Source organism: Equus quagga, chromosome 1, assembly GCF_021613505.1.
Source record: "Equus quagga isolate Etosha38 chromosome 1, UCLA_HA_Equagga_1.0, whole genome shotgun sequence".
NCBI lineage: Eukaryota > Metazoa > Chordata > Mammalia > Perissodactyla > Equidae > Equus > Equus quagga.
In genome coordinates, this window is record NC_060267.1 from 89,823,520 (window position 1) to 89,849,004 (window position 25,485).

Genomic DNA, 25,485 nt, shown 5'->3' on the forward strand with positions numbered 1-25,485 from the left:
GGTTGGTTGCGCGGGCGCCAGGGAAGGAGACGCTGCCCTTCTGCAGCGATGGGATCCCGGGTGAGTGGCGGCCCGGGTCGAGCGGGCAGGCGGCGCGGCAGGCGCCGGGAGTGAGGCTGGCGGCGGGCGGGAGCCGGGCCTACGCGAGGCGCTGGGTGGGCGCGCAGGTGTCCGGGCTCAGCCGGACTGGAAGGGCCCGCATTGGAATGAGCAGGTACCCGGGCCGTGGGCGGCGCGAAAGGTGGAAGGAGAAGGTACCCGATCAGTGAGGAGATGCGGGCCTGGAACGTTGCGGGGATCGGACGACCCTCAAGGATGTTCTGGTGTTCGGGGGCAGGAGAGGAGGGGGCTTGACCCGGGGCTGCGCAAAGAGACGTCTGGGATGGAATGAGCAGATTCTGAAGACAAAGATATTGCTGAGGTTCAATTCGGGAGTGCCCCGTGCCTGACTTGGTCGGCCTGGTGAGGTGTCCAGGCTGGAATGGGCAGAGGGTGGCTCAAGGGAGTGCCCGGGCTGGGGACGTTGCTGGGGTCAATGCAGAAAGGGGGGCTGCTCAGGCCAGAGTCATTAAGGGGGTTGTCCAGGCCAAGGGAGGAGGTGGGCTGGTGGAAAGTGTGGGCATCCAGGCTGGGGGTGTTGTAAGTGCCATGGTGGGGGTGGAATGAGGAGGTTCCTGCCCGAAGTTATATGGCGGGAAAGACCACTGCCCAGGTTGGGGCACCAGGTGGGGAACATATCCATGGGCTTCTTATTGCGGAGAAGATGTGGAGCCCTCTCTCTGGATCATGCCAGGGGGATGAACAGGGCACGGTTGGGCTGGCTCTGGATCCGTCCCCGGCTTGGAGCAGGCTTGGGGATGGGTGTTGCCACCTTACACCTGCCGCTCTCCTCGAAGTCGGTCCAGCAGAGAGCGCTCTTCCCTCTCCTGCAGACAGGTGCCGGGCCGCCCCGGCTCACCATCTTCACGCCTTCACGTGGGCTCCTCACTGGAGGGTGCAGAAGTCCTTCAGGTGCAGCACGGAGGCACACGTGGCAGTTGTAGCTGGCAGCTCAGGGGAAACACCACAGCCTTGGGGTCTCCCGGAGCTGAGATCACATCCTAGCTTGGCCATTTACTCAGTGACCTCGGTCAGGTCGCTTATCTCTCAGAGCCTCAGTTTCCCCATCATAAACAGTGGTTGTTGCGAGGGTTCTGTCAGTGACTAGACTCGAAATCCTCTGTGGAGAGCCTGTTGCAAGCCTGGCCTGTAGTAAGAGCTTGGGAAAGAGTGGCTGTTGATCTTGGATGTTCTGAGGCCTGGGCCAGGCTGGGAGAGTGAGAGGGGTGGCTTATGATTTTAACCTGGGCCCTGAACCCTGGAGGTCACTTAGCTCAATTTGCAGCCTCCTGGCAAGATGTCCCCCACCCTTGACAACATAACAGATTCCTCAGCCCTAGGATATTTCTCTGCCACCCCCGTCACACACACACACAGCTCAGCCCTAGAGCTACGCTAATAGGATTGTCCATCCTTCCCTCTCACTGGGGATAAGCCATTTCTCGTGCTGGTCCAGTGACTTTGGCAGCCATCCCGGGTACAAAGGGTCTGTCCCAGGCTGCATATTCCTTCCGCTTGAGGTCCCAGGAAACCTTGAAGGCATCCTCGGCCTTGGTGGTGGCGGTTGCTGGTTGGTGCCCTGTAGGATCTTGGGGACTGGGCTATGTGAAGTCAAGCCACTGGTCAGTGAAGGCCATTTGTTGGCCTTGGAATGGGGCAGTGGGGTACCCTGGGGGTCTCAGAAGGCCCCAGGGCAAAGTTGCCCTTGTAGTTGGTGGTTCTGCTAGGGGCTTGCCACTTCCTGCTCCATATTCAGGTTAGGAAAAGGGGAGTAGTCCAGGAGATCTTGGTCCAAGTCCTGACTCCACCTCATTCCAGCTGTGTGACTTTGGATGCCTGACTTAGCCTCTCTGCGCCTCAGTTTCCTCGTTGGAAATTGGCAGGCATAGGGGGTGGGAGAGATCGATAGCAAGTAGTTCACAGAATTGTACTGATTCAGTGAAATAATGTCCGTAAAGAACTCAGCAAGAAATACACACATAATGTGTAGTGGTTGTTATTATTTGAGGAAATACCCTGCTGTTTTCGTACTACAGTCTACCGGAAGTAAAGCATTCTTGGCTTCCTGGGAAGTGGAAAAGAGGTGATGATTCTCATCAGGGGCCTGACCCTTGGGAGGCCTGAGATTTTGTTTGGCACATGGGCCATGGGTTTGAAAAGACTGAGAAAGCGTGGCAGAAAGCCCCGTCTTCCAGGCCTGGGGTGCACTCTTGGGCTAGCGTGCCAGAGACGCTGCCTTCTGCTCCCAGGGCGCAGGGTGCAGAGTGCCTTCTGCTGGCGGGTGCAGAGGGCCGGGGCCTGGTTGCAGGCCTGGCATTCCAGCCATAGGCTTGCTTCCGTCTCATTTCCCAGAGCACTCTTGTGTGCGTTTCTCTGCTCACGGGAGCACATCCTTGTGTCTGACTTGGTCGTCTGTCTCTCAGCTCTGTGGAGGGAGCCTCTGGTATGTGTGTCGCTGTCCTTTCGCGGTGTGGATGGTGCCCGGGACCCAGCCAGCAACCAGGTGAAGACGTTCTCCTTGGAAGCTCTCGGCCCCGAGGGCTGTTGCCTGGGGTGCTGTCCTGCCATGGCATTCCGGAGGACTGAGGGCATGTCCGTGATCCAGGCCCTGGCCATGACGGTGGCCGAGATCCCCGTGTTCCTCTACACGACGTTTGGGCAGGTAAAGACTGGGGTGGGCTATGGTCTCGTCCTCTACACCCCTGGTCCCTGAAACACTGAGCCAGTCCTCCAGGCTCCCTCAGCATCCGAGAAAGCTGGGCCCTCCCTGCTCTCCCAGGTGTCCGGTGTCTCCTCTTTGATCAGAGTGAGAAGGGCTGGGTTAGGAGTCTGGGGCCCCGAGCCCAGTCTTCACCCACGGTCCTGTGACTCTCGACCTCAGTTTTTCAGTCTATAAAAGGGGACAATAAAGCCCTTCCTGCCAACCTCAAATGTTTGTGGCTGACCAGGCCTCTCGACACTTCCTGAAGTTCGGCCCTGAGGGATGCAGCCCCTCCCGGGGGCTCACAGGCCAGCAGGCAGAGAGCGAGGGAGGAGCAGCGAATGGTAGGATGAGACTGCCGGGTGGAGTGAATGTTGAATGTCATCGTCTTCGAGGAGTCGTTAAGAAATGGGGTCAGCCAGCCTGGGTTCGATTTCTGTTGCTCTGTCACCTTGAGCATGTGTCTTAATCTGCGTGAGCGTCAGATGTCTCACCTGGAAGGTCCCAGGCCTTCAGACAGGTGGCACAGTAAAATCCTGGTGCAGTGCCTGGCATAGCGGGTGCTCAGTCGCTGGAGCTGTTAGAGTCACGGCTGATGGTGTTCAGATACCTGCTGGACCCCAGATGCAATCTCCTTGGCATTGTCATTTTGCCGTCCCCAGTGCCCCTCTTTACATTGCTGTGGTCCACATTTCAGAGGGGCTGGCCTGGTCCCCCCTGTCGAGGTGGTTCCCTCTCCATGGTTCCTGGCCAGCAAGTAGCCCCAAGTGCCCGATGCGTCCCCGCCCCTTGGGCGCTCCTCAGGGCAGCTCGGCCTGCCTCGGGGCTCTCTGGGGAAGATGGAACCCAGCTGCCTCCCGCTTCTCCTGCAGTCTGCATTCTCGCAGCTGCGCTTGACACCAGGCCTGCGGAAGGTCCTCTTTGCTACGGCCCTGGGGACTGTGGCCTTGGCCCTGGCCGCCCACCAGCTGAAGAGGCGACGGCGGAGGAAGAAGCAGGTCGGCCCCGAGATGGGAGGCGAGCATCTGGGCACAGTACCCCTCCCCATCCTCATGGCCAGGAAGGTCCCGTCGGTGAAGAAAGGTAGGTGTGAGGTGGTGGGGAAGGGCCTGACCTGGAGTCACCTCCCAGCTGGGCCCCTGTTAACCGTGGGGTCTTGGGCTAGTGACATTCTGTCTCCAAGCCGTGGTCGCCCCATCTGTGAAGTGGGGGTGACAGCAGAACCTCCTTCTCTGAGTCACTGTAAGGATTGGTGGGTGATGTGGCCAATGCTCATCTCCGTCGGTGACGGTTGTTCTTGTTATCAGACGACCCTTTGGGAGCACCCGGGTCCAGAGAGGGCTGGTGGGGCACAGCTCCTCTGTCCAGGGAGGGAAGTGCCCCGGCTCGGGCGCTGGAATGGCCCAAGTTTCCTGGGCCAGATGGTATTTTCCTCATCTCCCTCTTTTTTTAAAGTAAGGTTTGCTTTGCATACAGTAAGAGTCACCCCTCTTGGCATACAGTTCCATGAGCTTTGACGAACACGTGTGGTCATATAATCACCACCACAGTCGAAGACTGTTCTATCACGCTTTAAGCCCCCGCTTTGTGCAGCCCCCTGAGCCTGCGCAGATGCTGATCTGTTTTGTGTCTGCTGGCGTGGCTTTAAAACCTCTGTGGCCCTGGGGCGGCCTCGTGGACAAGTGGTTAAGTTCATGTGCTCCGCTTTGGCGGCCCAGGGTTTCGCCGGTTCGAATCCTGGGCACAGACATGGCACCGCTCATCAGGCCATGCTGAGGCGGTGTTCCACATGTCACAACTAGAAGGACCCACAACTAAAAATACACAGCTATGTACCAGGGGGCTTTGGGGAGAAAAAGGAAAAATAAAATCTTTAAAACAAAAAACAAAAAAACAAATGCTCGTCTGTGGCCCCGTTAACGCTGTGACCTGGCCCCGCGGTGTGTGCCCCGCCTGACTGTGTCTAGATCACTTTCCAGGGCGAGGGCTTCACCGACGCTCTCCTCTTGGGAGAAACCTGTCTTAAGAAGCAGAAGTCTCCCCTAGTGAAAATGAATTTTAACTGTGAATTGTCATTGCGAAAGGGAAGTTCTCTCTTTATAATTAGGGAAAGAAGTTTTCGATGAGTTGAGAGACGTGCGTGTGGCCGGGTTTCCGTGTGGTGTTGGCGCCCGGGAAACCTGGAGCCATTTCCGCACCAGCCTCGTGCTTGCCTCCCCTGGACCACCACCACCTCTGCTTTCACCTTATTTCCCTTCCCTGTGTTTCTCACTTGTAAAAAATCTTTTGAGTATGTAAAAAAGTTGTTGCCTCAAATCCTGTTTTGGAAGGAGGAGAATTCCAAATGGGTCACTCAGTCAGCAACACGGGGGAGGCCGAGTGAGGAGGAGGCAAGAGCAGCCGGACCTTATCCTCAGCCTCAGCCCAGCAGGTCGGCGCCCCTCCTCCGGGCCAGGCCCTGTGCTGGGTGACAGGGATGTTTGGTCACGAGCAGGGCGACAAGCAGGGGCCAGCGCTCTTCTTCTGAGTGCATATGCTTGTGGTGCTCTGTCGTCACCCTGACTTCGACGGTCAGGACAGGTCCCCAGATGAAGAGGAAGGGAGGTGGCCCGGAGCGGGGAATGGCCTGTGCAGAGGCTGGGTGGAAGCCTGCATGACCCCTGCCCTCGTGTTCCTCACAGGCTACTCCAGCCGGAGGGTGCAGAGCCCCAGCAGCAAGAGCAACGACACTCTGAGCGGCATCTCCTCCATCGGGCCCAGCAAGCACTCAGGGTCCTCCCACAGCCTGGCCTCGGTGAGGACCTTGGGGAGGGCGCCAGGGTGCCGGTCATGCCTCGGCTCAGTCTCTGGCCTCAGGGGGCTAATGGACTGGTAGGAAGATGGGATAAGAGATTTCAGTCATTCAGCCTCTCAGCCGTTCGTTCATCTATCTGTGCCTTCTGAGATTGTCCTTGATCACTCTCTGAGTGCCAGGCCTCGGTGAGAGGAAGGGGGCGAGGTGCAGGAGAGAAGCTGATGGTCTCTTGGGTAAGATACTGTCTAGGAATAAAGTACATGCGTTCGTTCATTCGTTAGACATTGAGCAAGCACCTGCTCCGAGCCAGGGCCTCTGCTAGGTGCCGAGGATGTAGAGATAAATAAGACAAAGGGACATTTATTTTCTCATGGGGAATGGCTTTGGCTCATTCACTCAGCTGGTCATTCATTCATTCAGCAAGCACTGAGTGCCAGCTGTGAGCCAGGCACCGCCCTGGGGACCCAGAGGCGAGCAAGAGGTGGCTCCTGTCCTGGAGGAGCCCACAGCTGGCAGTTTCTGTGAGGTGTCGTCAGGTGCTTAGAGTTGTCAGTGGAACCAGGCTGTTCTGAGGGCTTGGCCGCTGTGGCGGGGGGCTAGCTTCAGGGGTAGTATTTGGAGAGAGCGTGTGGCATGTGGTCAGGCAGTAGGGGAGGCTCAGAGGTCCTGCAAACGGTCTGGGAAGCCCTCACCTCTTGCCCTGCTTGACGCCCAGACGGTGGCGGTGAACTCATCCAGCCCCATGGCTGCGAGTTCGGGACCATGGGATGCCAGAGGGATGGAGGAGTCCGTGACCACCAGTGACGGCAATGCCGAGAGCCTCTACATGCAAGGTACAGGCCAGGAGGCGGGCCCCAGGGCTCTCCTGGGGCGGGGTGGGGAGGACTGGCCTCCTCCAGAGCCAGGTCAGGCTCAGGACACTTCCCCAGGTGCTGCTTTGCAAACCCTTCACCTGCCCCAGAACCCCCATTCAGTGGTTTCCAGCCATTTCTGGACGGGGCCATTCTCCAGGAGCAGATCTGGTCTGAGTGAAGGCCTGTAGACTGACCTGCCCTGAAAACGTGATCAGGACCCAGCCCACATGGTCCTGCCCGTTTTTGTCCTTTGGGGCCCTCCTGCCTCCTCGCTCTTCTGAGCCCCGTCTTGAGTGACATTGTATGGGGCCCAGCTGCTCCCCGTCTGCTGGGGGCCTGACTCTCCCTTCTCTCCCTGCCCGTGCTCAGGCATGGAGCTGTTCGAGGAGGCCCTGCAGAAGTGGGAGCAGGCTCTGAGTGTGGGGCAGAGAGGGGACAGTGGCAGCACCCCCACACCCGGGGACAACCTCCGGAACCCCGAGACTGCTTCAGAGGCGATGTCCGAGGTAGGTGGTCCTCCCCTGCGTCTTTCCTCCCCGCCCTGGAGAAGGTGGCATGGCAGAGGGACAGCCAGACTTTGGGAGGCCGGCCAGCAGCCCTGCCTTCTGCCAGCCAGTCACTTGTCCTCTTGCATGTGAGGGTTCCCCTTGGCGAGGATGTCGATCCAGGCAAGTGAAATATTCTTTTCTTGTAACATGCTTAGCACATCCTGGCCCTGGGTAATTATTCCATAAACGGCAATGGTGCTCACACCTGGTCCCGACTCTGAGGCATACTTGCCTTCAGGAAAGACCAGAGGGAAGTGGCTGTGTCCTTAGTGGAGTGGCTCACATGGCCTCGATCTTGGCTTCACAGTTTTTGGCACCGTCCAACTTTTCTACAGTGAACATTTATTTCAATATCAGGAAAAAGAAAGAAAGTAAAAAAGCTAAAATAAAAAATTTTTGTCAAAAGCACATCAAATATATATCCTAGGATGGGTGTTCACTGAAGCATTGTTTTGTAATAGTTGAAAACATGAAAAGCTGGAAACCATCTAAATGCCCATCAGTAGTGTCTGGAATACTACACAGCCGTTAAAAGGCTGAGGGAAAGCTGGGTGGGCTGATCAGTTGCTTTCTCCACTGATGTATCGTTAAGTGAAGGAAGCAAGATGCCCCATGTCTGTAGTGTGACCTGAGTGTGTCCACTTTTGAAAACACATCCGCGCATATGGGCACCTGTTGGTAACTGCTGGGGTGTGTGTACGCTTTTATTTTCCTCTGGGCAGATGCACGGGAATTATTAGTGCTGATCTGTGGGGACAGGGTCTGCAGGCTTTTGTTTTACTCCTCTGTACGTTTCAGTCTTTCTTTACTGTTTGACTTCTGTAATTTCAAGCACATGCTTCTAGGCAGGGTTTGTGTAGGTGGTGGTATTGTGGGCTGTTTCTATTTTATTCTTTATACTTTTTGTATTAAAAAATACCCCCAGGGCCGGCCCGGTGGCATAGTGGTTAAGTCTACGCACTCTGCTTCTGTGGCCCAGGGTTCATGGCTTCGGATCCTGGGCACAGACCTACACACTGCTCACCATGCTGTGCTGTGGTGGCGTCCCACATACAAAATCGAGGAAGACTGGCACAGATCTTAGCTCAGTAACAATCTTCCTCAAGCGAAAAAAGGAAGATTGGCAACAGGTGTTAGCTCAGGACCACTCTTCCTCACCCAAACAAACAAAAAACCCCAAAAGCCCTTGAGCTCCTGTCCTCTGCTGGAGCGAGGTCAAATGTGGGGACACGTCTTTGGGGAGCAGTCTGACAGTATCTGGAGAGTCAGTCCGAGACTGGCCAGGAAATGGGAACAACTTCAGGTGTTGAAAAAGGAGGGCGTTGAATCTGGGTCATTGGTTGCACAGGTGAGGGAGTCACTGAGAGGCCCAGGGCTGGCGAGGGTGTGCCCAGCGCTCAGGAGCCAGGGACCTCTTGTGGGAGCTAACACCACGATGCAGGCTGACCAGCAGAGGTTGTCCCCACTTGGTGTGTGGGTGGGGGCAGGGATATGGTGTGAGGCAGGACAAGGAGAGGAGAATTGTCATGGCCTGTCCCTACCCACACCCCCCATCCCCGGCCTTCTTTCTTCCACCTGTGCCTCTGTTGGCCGGGGGCCAGTTGGCAGGGGATCTGGGAAACACAGTTTGCAGTACGGGAGTGGGGGCATGCCTGGTACAGCCAGTAACGAGTTGAAGGTGTGTGTGCTGGGGGCATTAGCTCAGAGGCCTGTCACCCAGGCATGACCACTGTGGTTGTGGACGTGAAGGAAGCGTCTGGGGCTCAACAAAGCCTTCAGCGCCCGGGGGCACAGCTGCATCAGGTCACCTCTGCCTGTGGGCAGACGACGGGCGCCTGCAGGGGTGCATCAGGGCAGCGAGAAGAGGGCAGGTGGCTTGGCTGCAAACGTTCTATGTATTGTTGATGCTATATCTTAAAATTATAGAACTTCCGTTGTCTTTCTTGTTGTGAAAACAATTAAATATTCTTCCTAGAGTAGTGAAAACTACAGAAATAGAAAAGAGAGGAGAACAAAAGCACCCGGGCTCTAATCAGACAGCTCATGGTTGTGTCACGTGGGCAAAGGCCCTCCATCTCCCTGAGCCCTGGTGTCCTCCACGGGACAGGGTACCAGCTGTGTGATCCTGGCCCCTAGTCGGCGCTCAGTGAATGAGCTTTGTCATCAGCGTTATGATGCCTGTAACCCTTCATTCAGACAGAACCACTTTGTATCCTTCCAGGCATTTTTCTCTGCTAAACGTTGTTCAGCAGGTCTGTTGAAATATAATTCACATTGAAATATAACCCGCATGCTGTACATTCAGCAGGTTAAGTTGTGCAAGTCAGTGGCTTTTAGCATAGTCAGAGTCACGTGAATACGTCACACCACCACAGTCGATTTCAGAGCGTCCTCATCACCCCAAACAGAAATCTCATAATCTTAGCAGTCACTGCCCCCGTTCCTTCATCCCCCACCCCAGCCCTAGGCAACCACTGATCTACTTTCTGTCTCTATAGAGTTGCCTGTTCTGGACATTTCTATAAGTGGAATCATCTAGTGTGTGGCCTTTTATGACTGGCTCCTTTCACAGTTTAATGTTTTCAGGGTTCATCCTTGGTGTGTGGGACCCTGTTTTGTTTCTGGTGATGGCTGAATGATATTCTGTTGTGTGGGTCGACCACATTTTATTTATCTGTTCATCAGTTGATGGACGTTTGTGTTGTTTCCACTTTTTGGCCGCTACAAACATTTATGTACAAGTATCTGTGTGGACATATGTTTTTAATTCCCTTGAATATATCCTCAGCAGAGGAATTGCTGGGTCATATGGTAACTATATTTCACATTTTGGGGAGCTGCCAGACTGTTTTCCAAGGCAGCTGCACTGTTTCACATCCCACCAGCGGTGCACGAAGCTTCCAGTTCTCCACATCCTCGTCAACACTTGTTGTTATCTGACTTTTTGATTCTAGCCATCCTGGTGGATGTGTCTAGCCGTCTCGTTGTGGTTTTGATATGTGTCTCCCTGATGGCTAATGATGTTGAGCATCTTTTCATGTGCTTATTGGCCACTTGTATATCTTATTTAGAGAACCGTCTATTCAAATCCTTTGCTTTATTTTTAAATTGGTAATTTATCTTTTTATTATTGAGTTGTAAGGGTTCTTTATATAGTCTAGATACAAATCCCTTATCAGAGATAGGATATGCAGATCTTTTCTCCCATTCTGTGGGTTGTCTTTTCCCTTTCTTTTTTTTTCTTTTTCTTTTTTTTCCTTTTTCTCCCCAAAGCCCCCCGGTACATAGTTGTATATTCTTCGTTGTGGGTCCTTCTAGTTGTGGCATGTGGGACGCTGCCTCAGCGTGGCTTGATGAGCAGTGCCATGTGCGTACCCAGGATTCAAACCAACGAAACACTGGGCCGCCTGCAGCGGAGCACGAGAACTGAACCACTCGGCCACGGGGCCAGCCCCGTCTTTTCCCTTTCTTGATGACGTCCTTTGAAACACAGAAGTTTTTAGTTTTGGTGAAGTTCAGTATATCTATTTTTCTTTTGTCATTTGTGCTTTTGGTGTCATATCTAAGAAACCATTCCCTAACAAAGTCACTTCACAGAGAAAGAGCTGGCAGATCTCTGCCCAAGGGACAAGGCTCTCCAGGCCACGTGGGACACAGTCTGGCCCTGTTGGAGAACTGAGCAAAGTGGCCAGTATGCCTGGGGTCCCTTGGGCCTGGGGTCGAATCCTAGCTCTGCCAGGCTCTAGCTGGGTGGGTGCAGCCTCTTAACCTCCTTGAGTTTTCTCTGTTAAATGGGGTCACAGAATACCCCCCTTTGAGGGCAACCGTGAGGCTGACAGCGAGGTGCCTGGTCCAGGACAAGAGCTCAGTGAAAGGCAGCCATTTCCATCTTTACCGGCCCCTTTGAGCTCCTCCGGCTCTTTCTCCCCAGTGGCCTCGGGCCCCAGCCAGCCCTGGTCTCCTCCCTGGGGTCTGGTTACCTGCAAGTGCAGCATCTGGCAGCCTTTGCGGAAAACAGAGTTGGGCCTGCCCTTGCCTGGCCCCTCAACCCAGAAGCTCCTGGGTTCAAAGCAGCAGTGGCCTCTTCTTCCCACGCCTTGACTTGGAGGCAGAGGGCAGCAAGGGTCACCAAGGGGACAGGCTGCTGAGCCTGGGTGCAGTGCCTTCGCAAGCATGCACGGTTAATAGCAGTGGCGTGGTTTGAACCCAGCTCTTTCTGGGCTCCTGGCTGCTCCCTTATTATAGTAACAAGTACAGGAATTACGGTAATAGCTAACACGTTCTGATTGTCACCCTATGCCAGTCTTGTGTGAAGGACTTTGCGTCTCTTATCTCCTTCGTGTTTTCCCTGAAATCCCAGGGAGTAAGCACTCTTATCTCAGTTAACAGATAAGGAAACTGAGGCTCTGAATGGGGAAGTTATTTGCTTGAGGTCACACAGCTCAGAACTGGTGGTGCCAAGGTCGGAACCCGGGTCTGCGTGGGTCCAGAACAGTGCTGTTCAGCAGGAAGCCCCACATCTCATTTAAGTTTCTAGAGGGCCGGCCCAGTGGCACAGCGGTTAAGTGCGCACATGCTGCTTCAGCGGCCCGGGGTTTGCTGGTTCGGATCCCGGTTATGGACATGGCACCACTTGGCAAGCCATTCTTTGGTAGGCGTCCCACATATAAAGTAGAGGAAGATGGGCACAGATGTTAGCTCAGGGCTAGTCTTCCTCGGCAAAAAGAGGAGGATTGGCAGCAGTTAGCTCAGGGCTAATCTACCTCAAAATAAATAAATAAATAAATAAAAGTTTCGAGAGACCACAATAAAAAGCAAAAGGAAACAGATTAAATTAATTTGAATAATATATCTTATTTAATCTAGTATACCCCAAATATGATCGTTTCAACCTGTAATCAACATGGAAAATCACTGAGATAGTTTATGTTCTGTCTCTTTTTGGAGCTGTTTCGAATTGGTGTGTATTTATGCTTACGGCACATCTCAGTGGAACTGGCCACATTTTGGGTGCTCCCTGGCCACATGTGGCTGGTGAATCCTGTCCTGGGCAGCTCGGGTCTAGATCTCTGCTCTTGCTGCTGGACCCCAGAACCTTCTCCCCTGTCCCCAGGGGCTAGGCCCCCATCATTGGTGAGGGAAGGGGCGGTTAGCACGTGGAGCTGGGAGGGCCTGGGGTGACGGTCATTGTGTTAACTGTAGCCAGAGTCACAGCGAAGGGAGTTTGCGGAGAAGCTGGAGTCCCTGCTGCGCCGGGCCTACCACCTGCAGGAGGAGTTTGGGTCCACCTTCCCGTCCGACAGCATGCTGCTAGACCTCGGTGAGCTGGGCCCAGGCATAGGCGGCGGGGTGGAGGCAGACGGGGGCAGTGGGAAAACCAGGGTGTGACTCCCTCAGTGCCTCAAGCAAACCGGGATCCCCAGGGCCCTCGGACCTTGTCTGATCCAGGGCCTCAGGGCACAGACAGGGAAACCGAGGCCCCTCAAGGGACAGAGGAGGCAGGCAGGAGCAGAGCTGGCATGAGGCCCCAGTGTGCTTTGCCCCATGGCCTTGGGAGCAGGCCTGGGGTTTGTGTGTCAACATCTCCCCGATAGCTGCCCCAGCCTTTTGTTTTGAGCCCTGTCCTGCAGGCACGGGGCAGGCGGAAGGGACGGCTTGCATGGAGATTAGCCCAAGGCAGGCCAAAGGGCCAAGATCACAAGTCCTGCTGTGTCCGTCCCATTGAGGGAAAGCGGCATGGCCTCGCTACGAGGAAATGAAGTTACTCGGCCGAACAGCCCGTGTTGTCTGGTGCCTGTGGCGGGCCAGACCCTGTGCGCTGAAGGCTACTCCAGGTTCCTTCCCTGGGTGCTGTCAGCCCCAGGGGGCGACATTAGACCCTGAGTGTCCAGCTCTCTGTTTCTACCAGTGGGGACACAGGCCCAGCAAGGGCTGGCCAAGGTGACATGTCCTCCCGCGACCTGTCCCTGAGTGACTTTGCCTATTGGAGGACTCCTGCTTCCTTTGACCTCCCCACTTGGCAGAGAAGGCTGGTGGGCGTTCAAGGTGGTGGCCTCTGCTTGTTTGTTCGACAAAACTTTCCTAAATGCCCTTGAAGTCCCACACCCCCAGCCCTTGACTGCGTGGGGATGATGCCAAGTGAGTGGCCTGTGGACTCCCTCGAGCCCTTTGGTGTCAGTGGCTAAGTTTCAGCTTGTCAGAGAGGGGAAGCAACTTGCCCAGGGCCACACAGCATGAAAGAGTCTGCTCCTCAGAGGAATTTAAAATTATGGACTAAGAACAGTTTAGTGGATACCAGGGGAAAGGTGGGGTGGGCACAAAGGGTGAAGTGGTGCACCTACAACATGACTGACAAACAGTAATGTACAACTGAAATTTCACAAGATTGTAACCTATCAATAACTCAATTAAAAAAAAAAAAAAGGAGTCTGCTCCTCAGAGCTCAGGGGCCACGAGGCCTCATGGTCCAGTGGTGTGGCTGTGAGCAGGTCTCCTCAGCAGCTTTGTTTCCACACGTAGCTGTGCCCACTTCCAGGGATGTCGTAGGATGGGAGGAGGTCATCCCTGGGAGGCGTTGAGCCCAGAGTCCTCCTGCACAAGTGCCCCGTAAATGGGAGCTTTGCCGTCGGCAGCCTCGTCCGCCCCAGAATTGGGCGTTAGTGGACTTTGCTATGTGCATTCCGCAAAGCTCGGTCATCTGGGGAGTCTCAGTTCCGCCCTTCTCTTGCCTTCCCAGAGCGGACCCTCATGCTGCCCCTGACCGAGGGCTCGCTGCGTCTACGCGTGGACGATGAGGACAGCCTGACCTCGGAGGATTCCTTCTTCTCCGCCACTGAGGTGACAGGGCGGGGGGATGGGTGCAGAGGGAGGGAGTGGAGTGAAGGCCAGGCCCCTGGCGACCCTCTGACCCTCCTGGTGAGCACTGGGTTGTGGGAACGTGAAGGCATTTCCTCTGACGGGAGCAGAATTTGGCAGTCACCAAATGCTGCTCCCCCCGGGACTCAATGCAATTGCTGGGGACAGAGAGGCCTGAGAAGCCAGGGGCTGTAGGACCTGTGGGTGAGGGCAGGGGTCCCTGCCCCCACTGGCTCCAGCCCACGCTGAGCTATCCCTTCTCCAGACCATGTGTCCATTGCTTGGCATTAGACTCCTGCCATGGCCACTTGTGTCCACCTGGCCATCCCAGTCTGCGGTGGGAGGATGTGGCCGAGTGTCCAGTACATGGTCCCTTCAGGAAGGAGCCCTGGAGATGGGGATGCTGAGGGCCAGAGCTGGACTCGAACCCAGGCCTCCTGCCTCTTGGGCCAGTTCCCTCTGACACCCCGTCTGAGAGGTGGGCAGACGCCCTCACCCCCTGGGATGCTGCTGACACAGGCTTTGACGAGCTCTTCCTCTTCCTCTTCCTCTGCACCCTCCCCCAGCTCTTCGAGTCCCTACAGGTCGGAGATTACCCGATCCCACTCTCCAGGCCAGCCGCCGCCTATGAGGAGGCCCTGCAGCTGGTGAAGGAGGGCAAGGTACTCTGCCGGACCCTCAGGTGAGCATGTGGGGAAGGAGGCAGGCGGGGTGGGCCCCAGCCCCCTTGGAGGAGGCCGGAGAGGCCAGCGTTGCTGCTGAGGACGCAGCTGGGCCAGGCTGGCCGAGGGCTGTGGGAGGCTGGCCGCCGTTCCTGCTCAGCCGGGGAGCCTAAGATGCCCCGGAGTGCCGAGACAGGCGGCTGTGGCATTAACAGTGACAAATTAATAGAATTAACTAATAAAATAACAATAGTTGGTGCTTGTTCTGAGTTCTCAGAGAGGCCCGGCCACAGAAACACAGTGGGCACTGTTCCTAAGCCCTGTGTCCCCATACACCGCTTTCAGCGGCAGCCCAGAAGCCAGATCCAGGGACACACAGACCCTGACTCTCTCCACGTTCTGCCACTTGGTGGTGTGTGGCCCTCGACAAGTCACCTAACTTCTCCTAGCCTGTTTTCTCACCTGTGGTAGATTCGAGCTCTTATGCATCTTATGTTCGTTCTTCTGTATGATTTGACACTCAGAATTCGGCTTTTGGTCATGACTCCAAACGTAAGCGTGTGGTTAGAGTTCCCTGAGTGAAGATGGCGGAGAGCCCCGGGTGAAGCCTTGGTGATCTGGTTACAGGGGAGCCAGGCCAGGGTGCCTCCAGCTGCCCGGCAAGGCCAGCCCAGCCCAGAGTGGGTAGTGACCCCTGCCCTGGCGTCCTGCCAGCTGGCAACAGTTTAGCCATTTTGGTCTTTTACCCATGAGGTTCTTTTGCTGGTTGAGGCTGAAAGGAGGCCAAGGTCAGCCCCACCCCCAGTGACCAGACTTGCCAGCTCCGCCCCATGCCATTGAGGCGACATGTCCTCCTCAGAGAGCATCCAGTCAGCCTCTGCCTTTGGTTCGGGGGAAACTGAGGCCTAGAAGGGGGCAGGCAGCTGTCTGAGGTCACACTGCCAGGCCAAGGCAGGGCCACCCAGGGCTCCCCCCGACCCTCATGGGGGCCTCACTGGGCGGGGCCCACATGGTGTGACTGTCTGTACTTCCCCCTCAGGACAGAGCTGCTGGGCTGCTACAGTGACCAGGACTTTCTGGCCAAGCTCCACTGTGTGCGGCAGGCCTTTGAGGTGCGCGTGGTCCAGGCCGCCTGGGGAGGATGGAGCCGGCACTGGGGGCGGTCACACAGGTCTCCCGCCGGGCCTGCTCCCACACCTGGCTCCTCTGGGCAGATGGGTCACCCGCCCAGCCCCTTCTACTGCCCTCCCCATCGGCTCTGGGGCCCGCCAGCCCAGTGCTCATTCCCCCCTTCCTTAGGGCCTTCTGGAAGACGAGAGGAACCAGCATTTCTTTGGGGAGGTCGGCCGGCAGATGGTGACGGGCCTGATGACCAAGGCTGAGAAGGTAGCTGGGCTGCGGGCTCCCTTTATTCAGCTTTTCTTCCCTCCTCGCCTTTTTATTTTTATTTTTTTAACTTTTATTTGGTTCTGTGAAAAAAAAAAAAAAAAGCCCAACTGCAATCCAGCTGGGGAGCTTGGACTTCCTCCTGTGGGTGTCAGGGAGATGGGAAAGCGTCGGGGTTTCTTCCTGTGCTGATTTAGAAAAACGTGAATCTGTATTGCTTTTTATTTCTGATCACAACATAACGCAGTTTTACAAAATTCACCGACCATGAAATGCAAACCATAGGTCCTGCTCGAGGGAGCCGCTGCGCCAAAACTCCCATGTCAGGGAGTCTGACATGTCCCTTCCACGCACTTTCATGGACTCGAATCCTTGAACATCGTTATTTAATTTCCAGAGCTCGGTGTGTGCCCTCCAGACTGGTCTGCAGCTTTATTTTGTTGTGTCAGAGTAGATTCTGTCCATCTTTCCACATCGGGAGAAGCAGTTACTTTTACTGACTGCGTGGTATTCCGTTGGGTGGCTGCCTGTGGTTTATGTGGTTCTCCTGTGGATGGACATTCGGACTGTGTCTGATTTTTCCTCATCACAGACACCACTATGATAATCTTCTACAGCTCTTTAAAGGTACCTGTGAGGTTTTCCGTGGGACAAAGCCTGAAATGTGGCAATAACTGGTCCTGGGCTCAGACATTTAAGAGGCTGCCAGATCTTGCTGGTTTGCCCTCTGAAACGCTTTGACAGCTCACGTCCCCACCAGCAGGATGAGAGTGTGTCTCTTTACATCTTGGCCGATGCTGAGTATTCGTAATCTTTTAAATCTTTAGTTTATCCATTGCACCACATCTCTTTGATCATTAATGAGGTCACGTGAATTTTCGTGTTTGTCAGCCGCTTGTGTTTCTTTTGTTGGGTTGGGTTCGAGTAAAGCCCTTGAACACGGCTCTCCCCGCTGAGTCCCTTCTCCCCACATGCTGGAGCAGTGGTTCCAAAGTGCACCTCTGACCTCGTCACCCAGCGCTTGAAACCCTCCTTTGCAGCTCCGGCTGCCCTTGGTGTGCAGACCAAGCTTCGTGCCACAGCTGCTGTTCTGTGCGCTCTGCCCTGCCCAGGCCAAAGGCCTCGCGAGACTGTGTCTCCAATTGGGGCCTTGGCATGTGCTGGTTCTTCTGCACCTGCAACACTGTTCTTCAATTCTTTTTTATTATTGTTAACAACTTTATTATAAAATATACATAAGAGACTGTAAAAGTGTATCTGTAGGATTTGATGAATAAAAAGATGAACCCCTGTGTACCCTGCACCCACATTAGGAAGAGGAACATATACCAGTATCTAGAAGCTCCCAGTCCCCCCCCCTGCCCCTTCCTTGGTCACCCATCTTCTGAGTCCCCACCAGCCGTCTCTTTCCCCGGGAGGGCTCCGCCTGATTCATCCCCTCGGGCCCGAGAGCCCCTGTGCTCATCCCACCTAACATGGCCCCATCACCCCGTGTCCTGCTTGCGGGTCACCGTGTGCTTCTCCTCGTGACTGAGTTCCACAAGGGCCGGGCCCACAGCATTCCTGGCATAGGCGTGTGCCCGGCCCACGGCCTGGCCCAGGGCAGAGCTCTGTAGACATTGATGCTCGTTCTCTCCGCAGCTGCTCCCCACCAAGCAAGGAGCCCGCACTTTATCGCATTTCCGTACCTCCCGTGGCTCATTCAGCTTGACCACAGCCTCTGCCTGGCGGATAAGGAAGCTGAGCCTGGGGAGGTAAAGGGCCTCGCCAGGGTCGCTGAGCAAGGGAGAGGTAGAGCCGGGGTCTGAACCCAGGTCAGCCTGGCCCTGGCTGTGCCCTTATTTGTCCTCTGTGGCCGCCCCAGGAGGGTGAATGACGGACGAGTGAAGGACAGGAACGTGGGGCTGCAGTGGGCGCCGGGCACGCAGCACACCGCTCGCTCTCTGCGCTTGCTCCCACAGGGGTCCAGAGGCGAGACTTGCCTCTTCCGGGCCTCCGCCCAGGGCAGGACTTAGGTTTCATTTTTATTAAGAAATCAAGAAGAGGGGCCGGCCCTGTGGCCAAGTGGTTAAGTTCACGTGCTCCGCTCTGGTGGCCCAGGGTTTCGCCGGTTCGATCCTGGGCATGGACATGGCACTGCTCATCAGGCCACGCTGAGGCGGTGTCTGCATGCCACAACTAGAGGGACCCACAACTAAAAAAATATACAACTATGTACTAGGGGGCTTTGGGGAGACAAAGGAAAAAATAAAATCTTTAAAAAATCAAGAAGACGGGCCAGCCCTGTGGTGTAGTAGTTAAGTTTGGCGCACTCCACTTCAGCGGCCCAGATTTGGATCCCGGGCGTGGACCTACACCACTCATCAGCCATGATGTGGCGGCAGCCCACATATAAAGTGGAGGGAGACTGGCATAGATGTCAGCTCGGGCTAATCTTCCTCAGAAAAAAAAGGAAAGAAATCAAGAAGAAGTTCAAATGGCTGTGTAGTGGCTCCTGGGTGCCAGAGCCTGCGCCAAGCCCTGGGACTGGAGTGGTCATGGATGCGCCCTGTTGGGTCCTTCCAGGCAGGCGGGGCTGGGGCAGGCGCGGTCTGGGAGGACTGGCTCTGTGGGCAGCGCCCAGGCCCTGGAGCTGTGGAATTGGCCCACTTCCTCACTGTGTGTCCACAGCCAGACGTGAAAGCTCTCCAAGCTTGGGTCTCCTCATGTATGAACAGGTGTGTCCCAGGGACATTGTGAGATGATGTCAGACATGCTCAGCAGCCCTCAGAAGCGGCAGCCCTTATCGTCATCGTGGTCATCATTTACACATGAGGAAACAGGGTCGGAGAGGTTAAGGCACAGCCCCGGGGTCATCCTAGCAAATTCTCTTTAAAAGTTAATGAAAATAGTTTTTTTTTTTTTAATGAGTACAAAAATGATTCATGCTCATTGCAGAAAAAACTATGACAGTACAAAAGAGTAAAAGGAAAGAAAGACAAATTGTCCCCATCCCCATCTTGTTCACATTTTGGTGTACATCTGTTTGACATCTCCTCCGCCCGTGGTTCTTTATGAACCCGCCTGTGCTCTTCTGTGTCAGCTCCACCCTTCCTGGCTCTTGGGCACTTCCCTGACCTCCCGAAGCCTCCGTATTCTCATCTGTAAAGTGGGTGTAATCTGGACCGTCCCTCGTAGGACCGTAGGGATTAAATGGGTTGATCCGTGTTAGAACAGTTCCTGGCACATACTGGCTTTCCTCGTGTCCATAAATGCACGTCTGCAGATCCTGTCATAAGCCCCAGCTAAACCTCATGGGCTCAGAGAGTGAAGGATTCGTCCCACGTGCTGACAGACTTAGTCCCTAGCAGCAGCTGTCTGACACGCTGTTCATTGCTTAGGTCCAGGTGCTGGGCTGATGGTGTTACCTCATGAGCTCATCAACGCCCCCGGAATAGCCCTCTGAGTATGGGGCTGTCACTTCTCCTGTTTCACCAGTGAGGTCCAAGGTCATGGAGATTTGAACCTTTGGCTGCTGGGCTCATGTCGTCACGCATCTTTCCAGAGCGAGCTCACGCTGTGGCGTGTGCACATCTTCTGGAAGGCAGGCGGGGCTCGGTCACGAGCTGGTCTGAGACACTGCTATGCGCCCTGGTGTTGGGTCTCTCCCAGACATGCCCTGGTCTCTGCAGAGGCACAGCGAGGTGGGCAGGGGACACTTCCTGCCTCGTTTTCCCCACGGCTGCTGCTCAGGGATAGGCCCTGGCCTTGCCTTGGCGTGTCCTCCATCCGTGGGCCAGCCTGTCCCTGTGCATCTAGTCCAACGGGGTTTGGGCCCCTCTCATGACCAGAAGAGCCTGTGCTTCTCCCCACAGAGCCCCAAAGGCTTCCTGGAGAGCTACGAGGAGATGCTGAGCTACGCCCTGCGCCCGGAGACCTGGGCCACCACGCGGCTGGAGCTGGAGGGCCGTGGGGTGGGTTGGCTTGTGCTGCGCCCTGGCATCCTGGGGTCCCTCATAGCGGAGATCCTGGATCAGGAAGGGGGTGCCTGTACTGAGCTCTGCCTTGATTCTGGGCTCTGAGATGGTGCCATCACTGCTACAAGCCCCAAGTTGCTGCCCTGCCTGGGCCCAGGCTGGGAGGGAGATGGCCCCGGTTGCCCCCATTGCAGAGCAGAGATGTGTCTGCTCAGCCGTGTGTTCCCACCCAGGCCCCTACACGCCCTAGCCTCCTCTGGCCTCAGTCTTCCCATCCGACAGCGCCCTGCAGCTCGGGCACTCTGGGCCTCAGACTGCCCCTCCCTCCCACAGGTGGTGTGTATGAGCTTCTTCGACATCGTGCTGGACTTCATCCTCATGGACGCCTTCGAGGACCTGGAGAACCCCCCGTCCTCGGTGCTTGCTGTCCTCAGGAACCGCTGGCTGTCGGACAGCTTCAAGGAGACGGTGGGTGGCTGCCCCCACTCCCAAGTGCACACACACTCAGGTGACCCCATGTGTTTGCCTGGACCCCGCTTCCCTCCGTCCCTGGCTTTGGGCACCAGGGCTCCCCACCGTCAGGCAGCAGTCACCCCTGGGCAGGTTCCCTCCCTGCTGTGATTTGGGGCTGCAGGGCCTGGCAGACCAGGCGGGTGCCCTGGAGAAGCTTCAGGGGATCGCACTGCTCTCCTCTGCACCAGTGTCGAACAGCCTGCTGTGCGTTTTCCATGTGTTCTATGGTTTCACCGAGTGGTTAATTCGACTCATTCTGTGCTGGCATGAATTCTCTTCAATTTTAATGCATCCTAGTAAATTAAGTTAAACTATGGGGAAGAAAACAGGACGAGCAGGAGAGCATCCAGCGCTGGGCCCCCACCGGGGAGGTGTGCCACTCGGGCAGCTATGCTGTGTGGCATGGGAGCATTGGTGGGGCGGCGGGGGGGGGCGGGTGCTGGTCATTTACTGGCAGTTTACAGGCAGTAACCATGGATCCCCACAAACACTGAAGGAGGTGGGGGTGCCGGGATATGGCCATTTTACAGAGGAGGATACTGAGGCCCAGAGAAGTTAAGTGGCTAGTCCAGGGACCCACAGCAGTAAGAGTTGGAGTCAAGATTCAGATTTAAGTGTTTCTGAGTCCTGATCGAGGGGAGGGAAACAGCAGAGCTCAGGCATCAAGCCCCATCTTCCTGCTGGGGTGGGGTGAGCTGGGGTAAGGGCTTGGTCTGGGGCTGAGGGATGGGTAGGGGCTGCAGGCTCGGCCCGTTATTCTGACACCCGGTGGGGTCCCATCTTTGATTTAGGCCCTGGCCACTGCTTGCTGGTCAGTCCTGAAAGCCAAGAGGAGGCTGCTGATGGTGAGTGACCCACAGGGTCCCTGGGGAGGCCGTGCTTGGCCCTAGGTGTGGTGCCCAGCTCAGCTGACCTCCATTCTGCATGTGCTGGCCCCTGATCTGGGGCGGGGTGGTGGGGGGGGGGAGGCAGAGGAATGGGGCTGGTGCAGGGAGGTCTTGCTGAGCCCAGGGGGGAAGGGTGTTGTCAGAGGGAGGAAGGGCGCATGCAAAGGAGTGGCGGCTGGCTTGGCTGGCTTGGCAGGGGCAGCGGGGTGGGGGGGGGAGGCCCCTGAGGCAGGCAGAGCAGCCCCCTCCCACCCATCAGGCTGCTGTTATCTGCACTCCCAGGCGGCCACTGGCTGCGTCTCTGGCTGCCATCCATGTTGCCTCTGCCAGCCGGGCGCTGCTGCCCAGCTGATGCTGATACCAGCTGCCACTGCCACTGCCACGTGCCCCGGGCACTTCCTGAGCTGAGCCCCCTGGACCCCTCCTCGGGCAGTCCTCATAGCAGACCCATGGATACCCTGTTGTGCAGAGGTGGAAACCGGGGCTTCGGAAGCCCCAGTTCCTTGCCCGGGGTCATCCAGCCAGGGCGTGAGTGAGCCGGGCCTCCCTGTGAAGCCCAGCTCTTAACACGACCCCAGGGCCTGGCCGCCTCTCCCCGCTGGGTCCCCGCTCAACCTCGCGCCCTCCGCAGGTGCCCAACGGCTTCATCTCCCATTTCTACTCCGTATCGGAGTGCGTTAGCCCCGTCCTCGCCTTCGGCTTCCTGGGACCCAAGCCCCAGCTCTCTGAAGTCTGTGCTTTCTTCAAGGTGAGCAGGGAGCGCGGCGGCGGCTGTTCCCCAGCTCTGCCCGAGCCCTGGGACAGGAGCTCCGCGAGGTGCCAGGAGTGGAGCCAGGGCCTGGGGCTGCTCCCAGAAAGGGCTGGGCGGGGGTGCCTGCAGGGGGTGTGCTGCCCCTTCCCCAGGGGCTCTGGCTGGTCGGGAGGACACGGTGCGGGGGGGCAGGGCCTCGCCTGGGCCCACACCAGTGCTGTCCCCAGCACCAGATCGTGCAGTACCTGAGGGACATGTTCGACCTGGACAACGTGCGCTACACATCGGTGCCGGCGCTGGCGGATGACATCCTGCAGCTGTCGCGGCGCCGCAGCGAGATCCTGCTGGGCTACCTCGGGGCACCAGCGGCCAGCAGCGTGGGCCTGAACGGCGTGCTTCCCCGCGAGAACGGGCCCCAGGACGAGCTGCAGTAGTGGCGGCGCAGGCTCGGGGAGCAGGGCTGCTGGGGCCTCGTCCATGTGGCTGAGAGAAGGCTGCCTCTTCCCCTCCTTTGGGTCAGCATTGAAGGGCCCGGGTGGCCATGGCCGTCAGCAGTGGCAGAGCCCAGGCTGTGGTGGCCAAGGGCAGTTGCCCCTCACCTTGTCCCCCCCACCCCCGTCATCTGGGAGCCCCCAAGGCCTGGAGGGCAAACTTCCTTGGAGAAGGATGGAGCCCCTTGGGGCCTGCCTGACTGTCCTCAGGTGTCCCTGGGGGAGGCAGAGGCTGGACCTGGCCTGTGGGGCCTGTGGGAGAGGAAGGTAGCGAGAGAGAGGAGAAGGTGTCGTGACAATTGGGACCGGCAGAGCTGGGATGCCCTGGGCGTGGGACCCTAAAACCTCCCACCACCCCAGGGCTGCTGACAAGCGGGGCTGGGAAGGTGGAGGTGAAAGATGGGGGTGGCAGGGCTCTGTGGTGAAGGTTATGGATGTTCTGAGCTAGAAGGAACCTGGGCTGGACAGTCAGAATTTAAGCCTCTGGCTGGCCAGTCCTGACGGCCCCCCAAACCCTGCCACCACCTTAGAGAGTTTGCAACTCCAGAGAGTGATGCTGGGGGGCACCGTGGTGGATGGCAGGCCTGGACTTTCCAGAGGTGGACCTGCTTTCCTTGTGCTCACGTCTGGGCAGGGACTGGACCCTTGACAAACCCAAGCGCCAAACCAGGAGGCTGTCCCCTGACATTCCCTTGCCCTGCCAAAGATTCTCATTTATCTTCCCACCTCTGCCACCACCAAAGATGGAGGAGGTGGGGCTGGTCCTCCCGTCCCCACCCACCTCCTCTCTGAACCTGGAACTCCCCGGGTGGTGCTAGGCGCTGAGCTGGGGGCTCTGACCAGGGGTCATCCCAGGCTCGTCACCTGTGCTGCCATCAGTGGTGGCCCCAGGAGTGAGGGGGCCCGGGTACCATGTGAGGGGAGATCAGGGATGTAAGTGGCTGGCCCAGCTCCCCAGCCCTCGTTGGGACAAGAAACTTTCCTGGCACTTTGCCTTCAACTCGACGCACAAATGCTCTCGGGCACATGCTCTGAGCTGTGCAGCGGTGTGGAGCCTGCCTCGCTGCTGCAGACAGGGTCGTGGGCATTGTCCCTGTGCCAAGGGTTTGTCAGCCCTGCAGATGCACTTCTCTCAGTGTTTTCACCTGCGGTGAGATGTTTTATTTATTGCCTTAACACTTTATTTTGAGGTTCTGCCCCTTCCTAGGTTGAGAGGGCTATGAGAGAGAGAGACTCCTGGCTCCTCAAACTCTGGAGTTGGAGGACTGGCCATCAGTCTGCCCTGAATGGCAAAGGAGCCCCAGGGGTCGGCGAGCTTGCCCACATGGGCAGTGGGAGAGGGGATGTGGGAGGGGTGATGCTGGGCGGGGCCCACCATCTCTCAGCCCACTCCCCTCCCCAGACTGGAGGACCGCTGTGCACTAATGCTGGTTCTGTCTCCCACCCACCTCTTCGAGGTTGATGGGTGCCGAGGAGGGAGCAGCCTCCCGGCAGGAGGGACCCAGGGTGGCCTTCCTTCATCCCGACATTCCGCTCATTTGCACTTAACCCTGCGCTGTGAATGTAATCTTGGGCCTGCACTCCGGCCCGCTCTGATTTGCTCCCGAATCACACAGAAGTGGCATTTTCATTTCATCTTTGTTTACACGCCCACGCACTGCCTCTGGCACGCGATCTGTTGCCGCTTCCAACTTTTGTATAGTAGAGCCTGTGTGCGTCGACTTTGAGTCAAATAAATGATTTAAAAGATTTCCTTCCATGTTGCTGTGCTGCTGGGAACACGTGGGGCCATTTGCTTCCTGGGCCAGAGCTGGGGACCCGCTCTCGAGGGTGCGGCTGGTGGCAGTTCCAGGACAAAGGTTGAAGGTGGCCTGGTGGGGGGCTGTGAGTCAACTTTGTGCCACTTGGCAGCCTGGCAGGGTCCACGTGTCCCTAGGCAGGGAGGGCCCCTGGGGATGGGGGGTGAGGGGAGGGAGTGGCCAGTGCAGAGCTCAAGGGCACAGATGTGGATGGGCAGCCTGGGTGCGGATCCAGCTCAGGTGGCATCCAGGCGAGGTCGCCCCTCCCTGGGCCTCCATGTCCACATCTGTAAGATGCAGGGCTTGGACCAGGGGCCACTGAGGGGCTGGCACAGGCAGAACAGAGCAGATCCGAGCCTGCCAGATCTTCAAGTGTTTCCACGGGCAGACGGACATCACAAAGTTTATTTGAAAGGTACTTTTAAAAACATCTGCACTTTGAAAATTTTAAATGTACAGAAAAGTTAGCAAGAAAACTACATAAAGAACACCCATAAAACCAACACCTCAAGTCAGTAATTAACATCTTGCCATATTTCTTTCTTGTAGATATTTCTTTTGTAAAATATTTTAGAGTAAGTTTCAGGTAGTACTTCGCCCCTGAACACTTGAACAAGCAGATCTTACAAACAAGATAGTTCTCTGGCATAACCACAATACCGTACTCACACCTAAACAATTGATCAACAATTCTCTAATACCTGCTGGGATTCTGAAAAGAAGAGCTTTTCCTGGTCACCTAGAGATGGACTCCCGTTCCACCTAAAAAGGGTAAATGCTCTAATCGCCCAATTTTAGAGACACAAGCTGATAGAGTCACTACCAATGCTGGCAAATAAGTGTGTTTGGTTTAAGCAGCTTTATTACGGTTTAATCTGTATGCCGTGTAGTGCACTCACTTTAATGACTTTTTTTTAGTAAACTTACAGTGGGGTGTAACCGTTACCACAACACAGTTCCAGAACATGTCCGCCACCCTGGAAAGACGGCTTGTGCCCGTTTGCAGTGAATCCCTCAGCCCCCAGGCTGCCACCAGTCTGCTTCCTCTCGACTTGCCTTTTCTGGACATTTCCTGTAAATGGAATCACAGAATATGTGGTCTTTTGTGCTTGGCTTCTTTACATAGAATACTGTTTTTGAGATTTGTCCATTTTATGGCACGTACCAGTATTTTGATTCTCTGTTGCTG

General features: G+C 56.3%; 1 protein-coding gene across 2 annotated transcripts; it reads left to right on the forward strand.

Annotated features, from left to right (window-relative positions):
• Positions 1-24,246, forward strand: MIGA2 (mitoguardin 2). Of its 2 annotated transcripts, none has more exons than XM_046676595.1 (16): positions 1-60; positions 2,523-2,761; positions 3,673-3,883; positions 5,482-5,594; positions 6,310-6,427; positions 6,818-6,954; positions 12,199-12,316; positions 13,733-13,833; positions 14,418-14,533; positions 15,553-15,625; positions 15,813-15,899; positions 19,754-19,852; positions 20,189-20,323; positions 21,160-21,213; positions 21,887-22,003; positions 22,234-24,246. In XM_046676595.1, the coding sequence occupies exons 2-16, from the start codon at positions 2,666-2,668 to the stop codon at positions 22,438-22,440; spliced, it is 1,782 nt and encodes a 593-aa protein (XP_046532551.1). In that variant the 5' UTR covers positions 1-60; positions 2,523-2,665; the 3' UTR covers positions 22,441-24,246. The 2 variants fall into 2 exon arrangements, with proteins under 2 accessions (XP_046532551.1, XP_046532543.1); XM_046676587.1 differs by lacking the exon at positions 1-60 and adding an exon at positions 102-214.
• Positions 24,247-25,485: the final 1,239 nt, after the last annotated feature.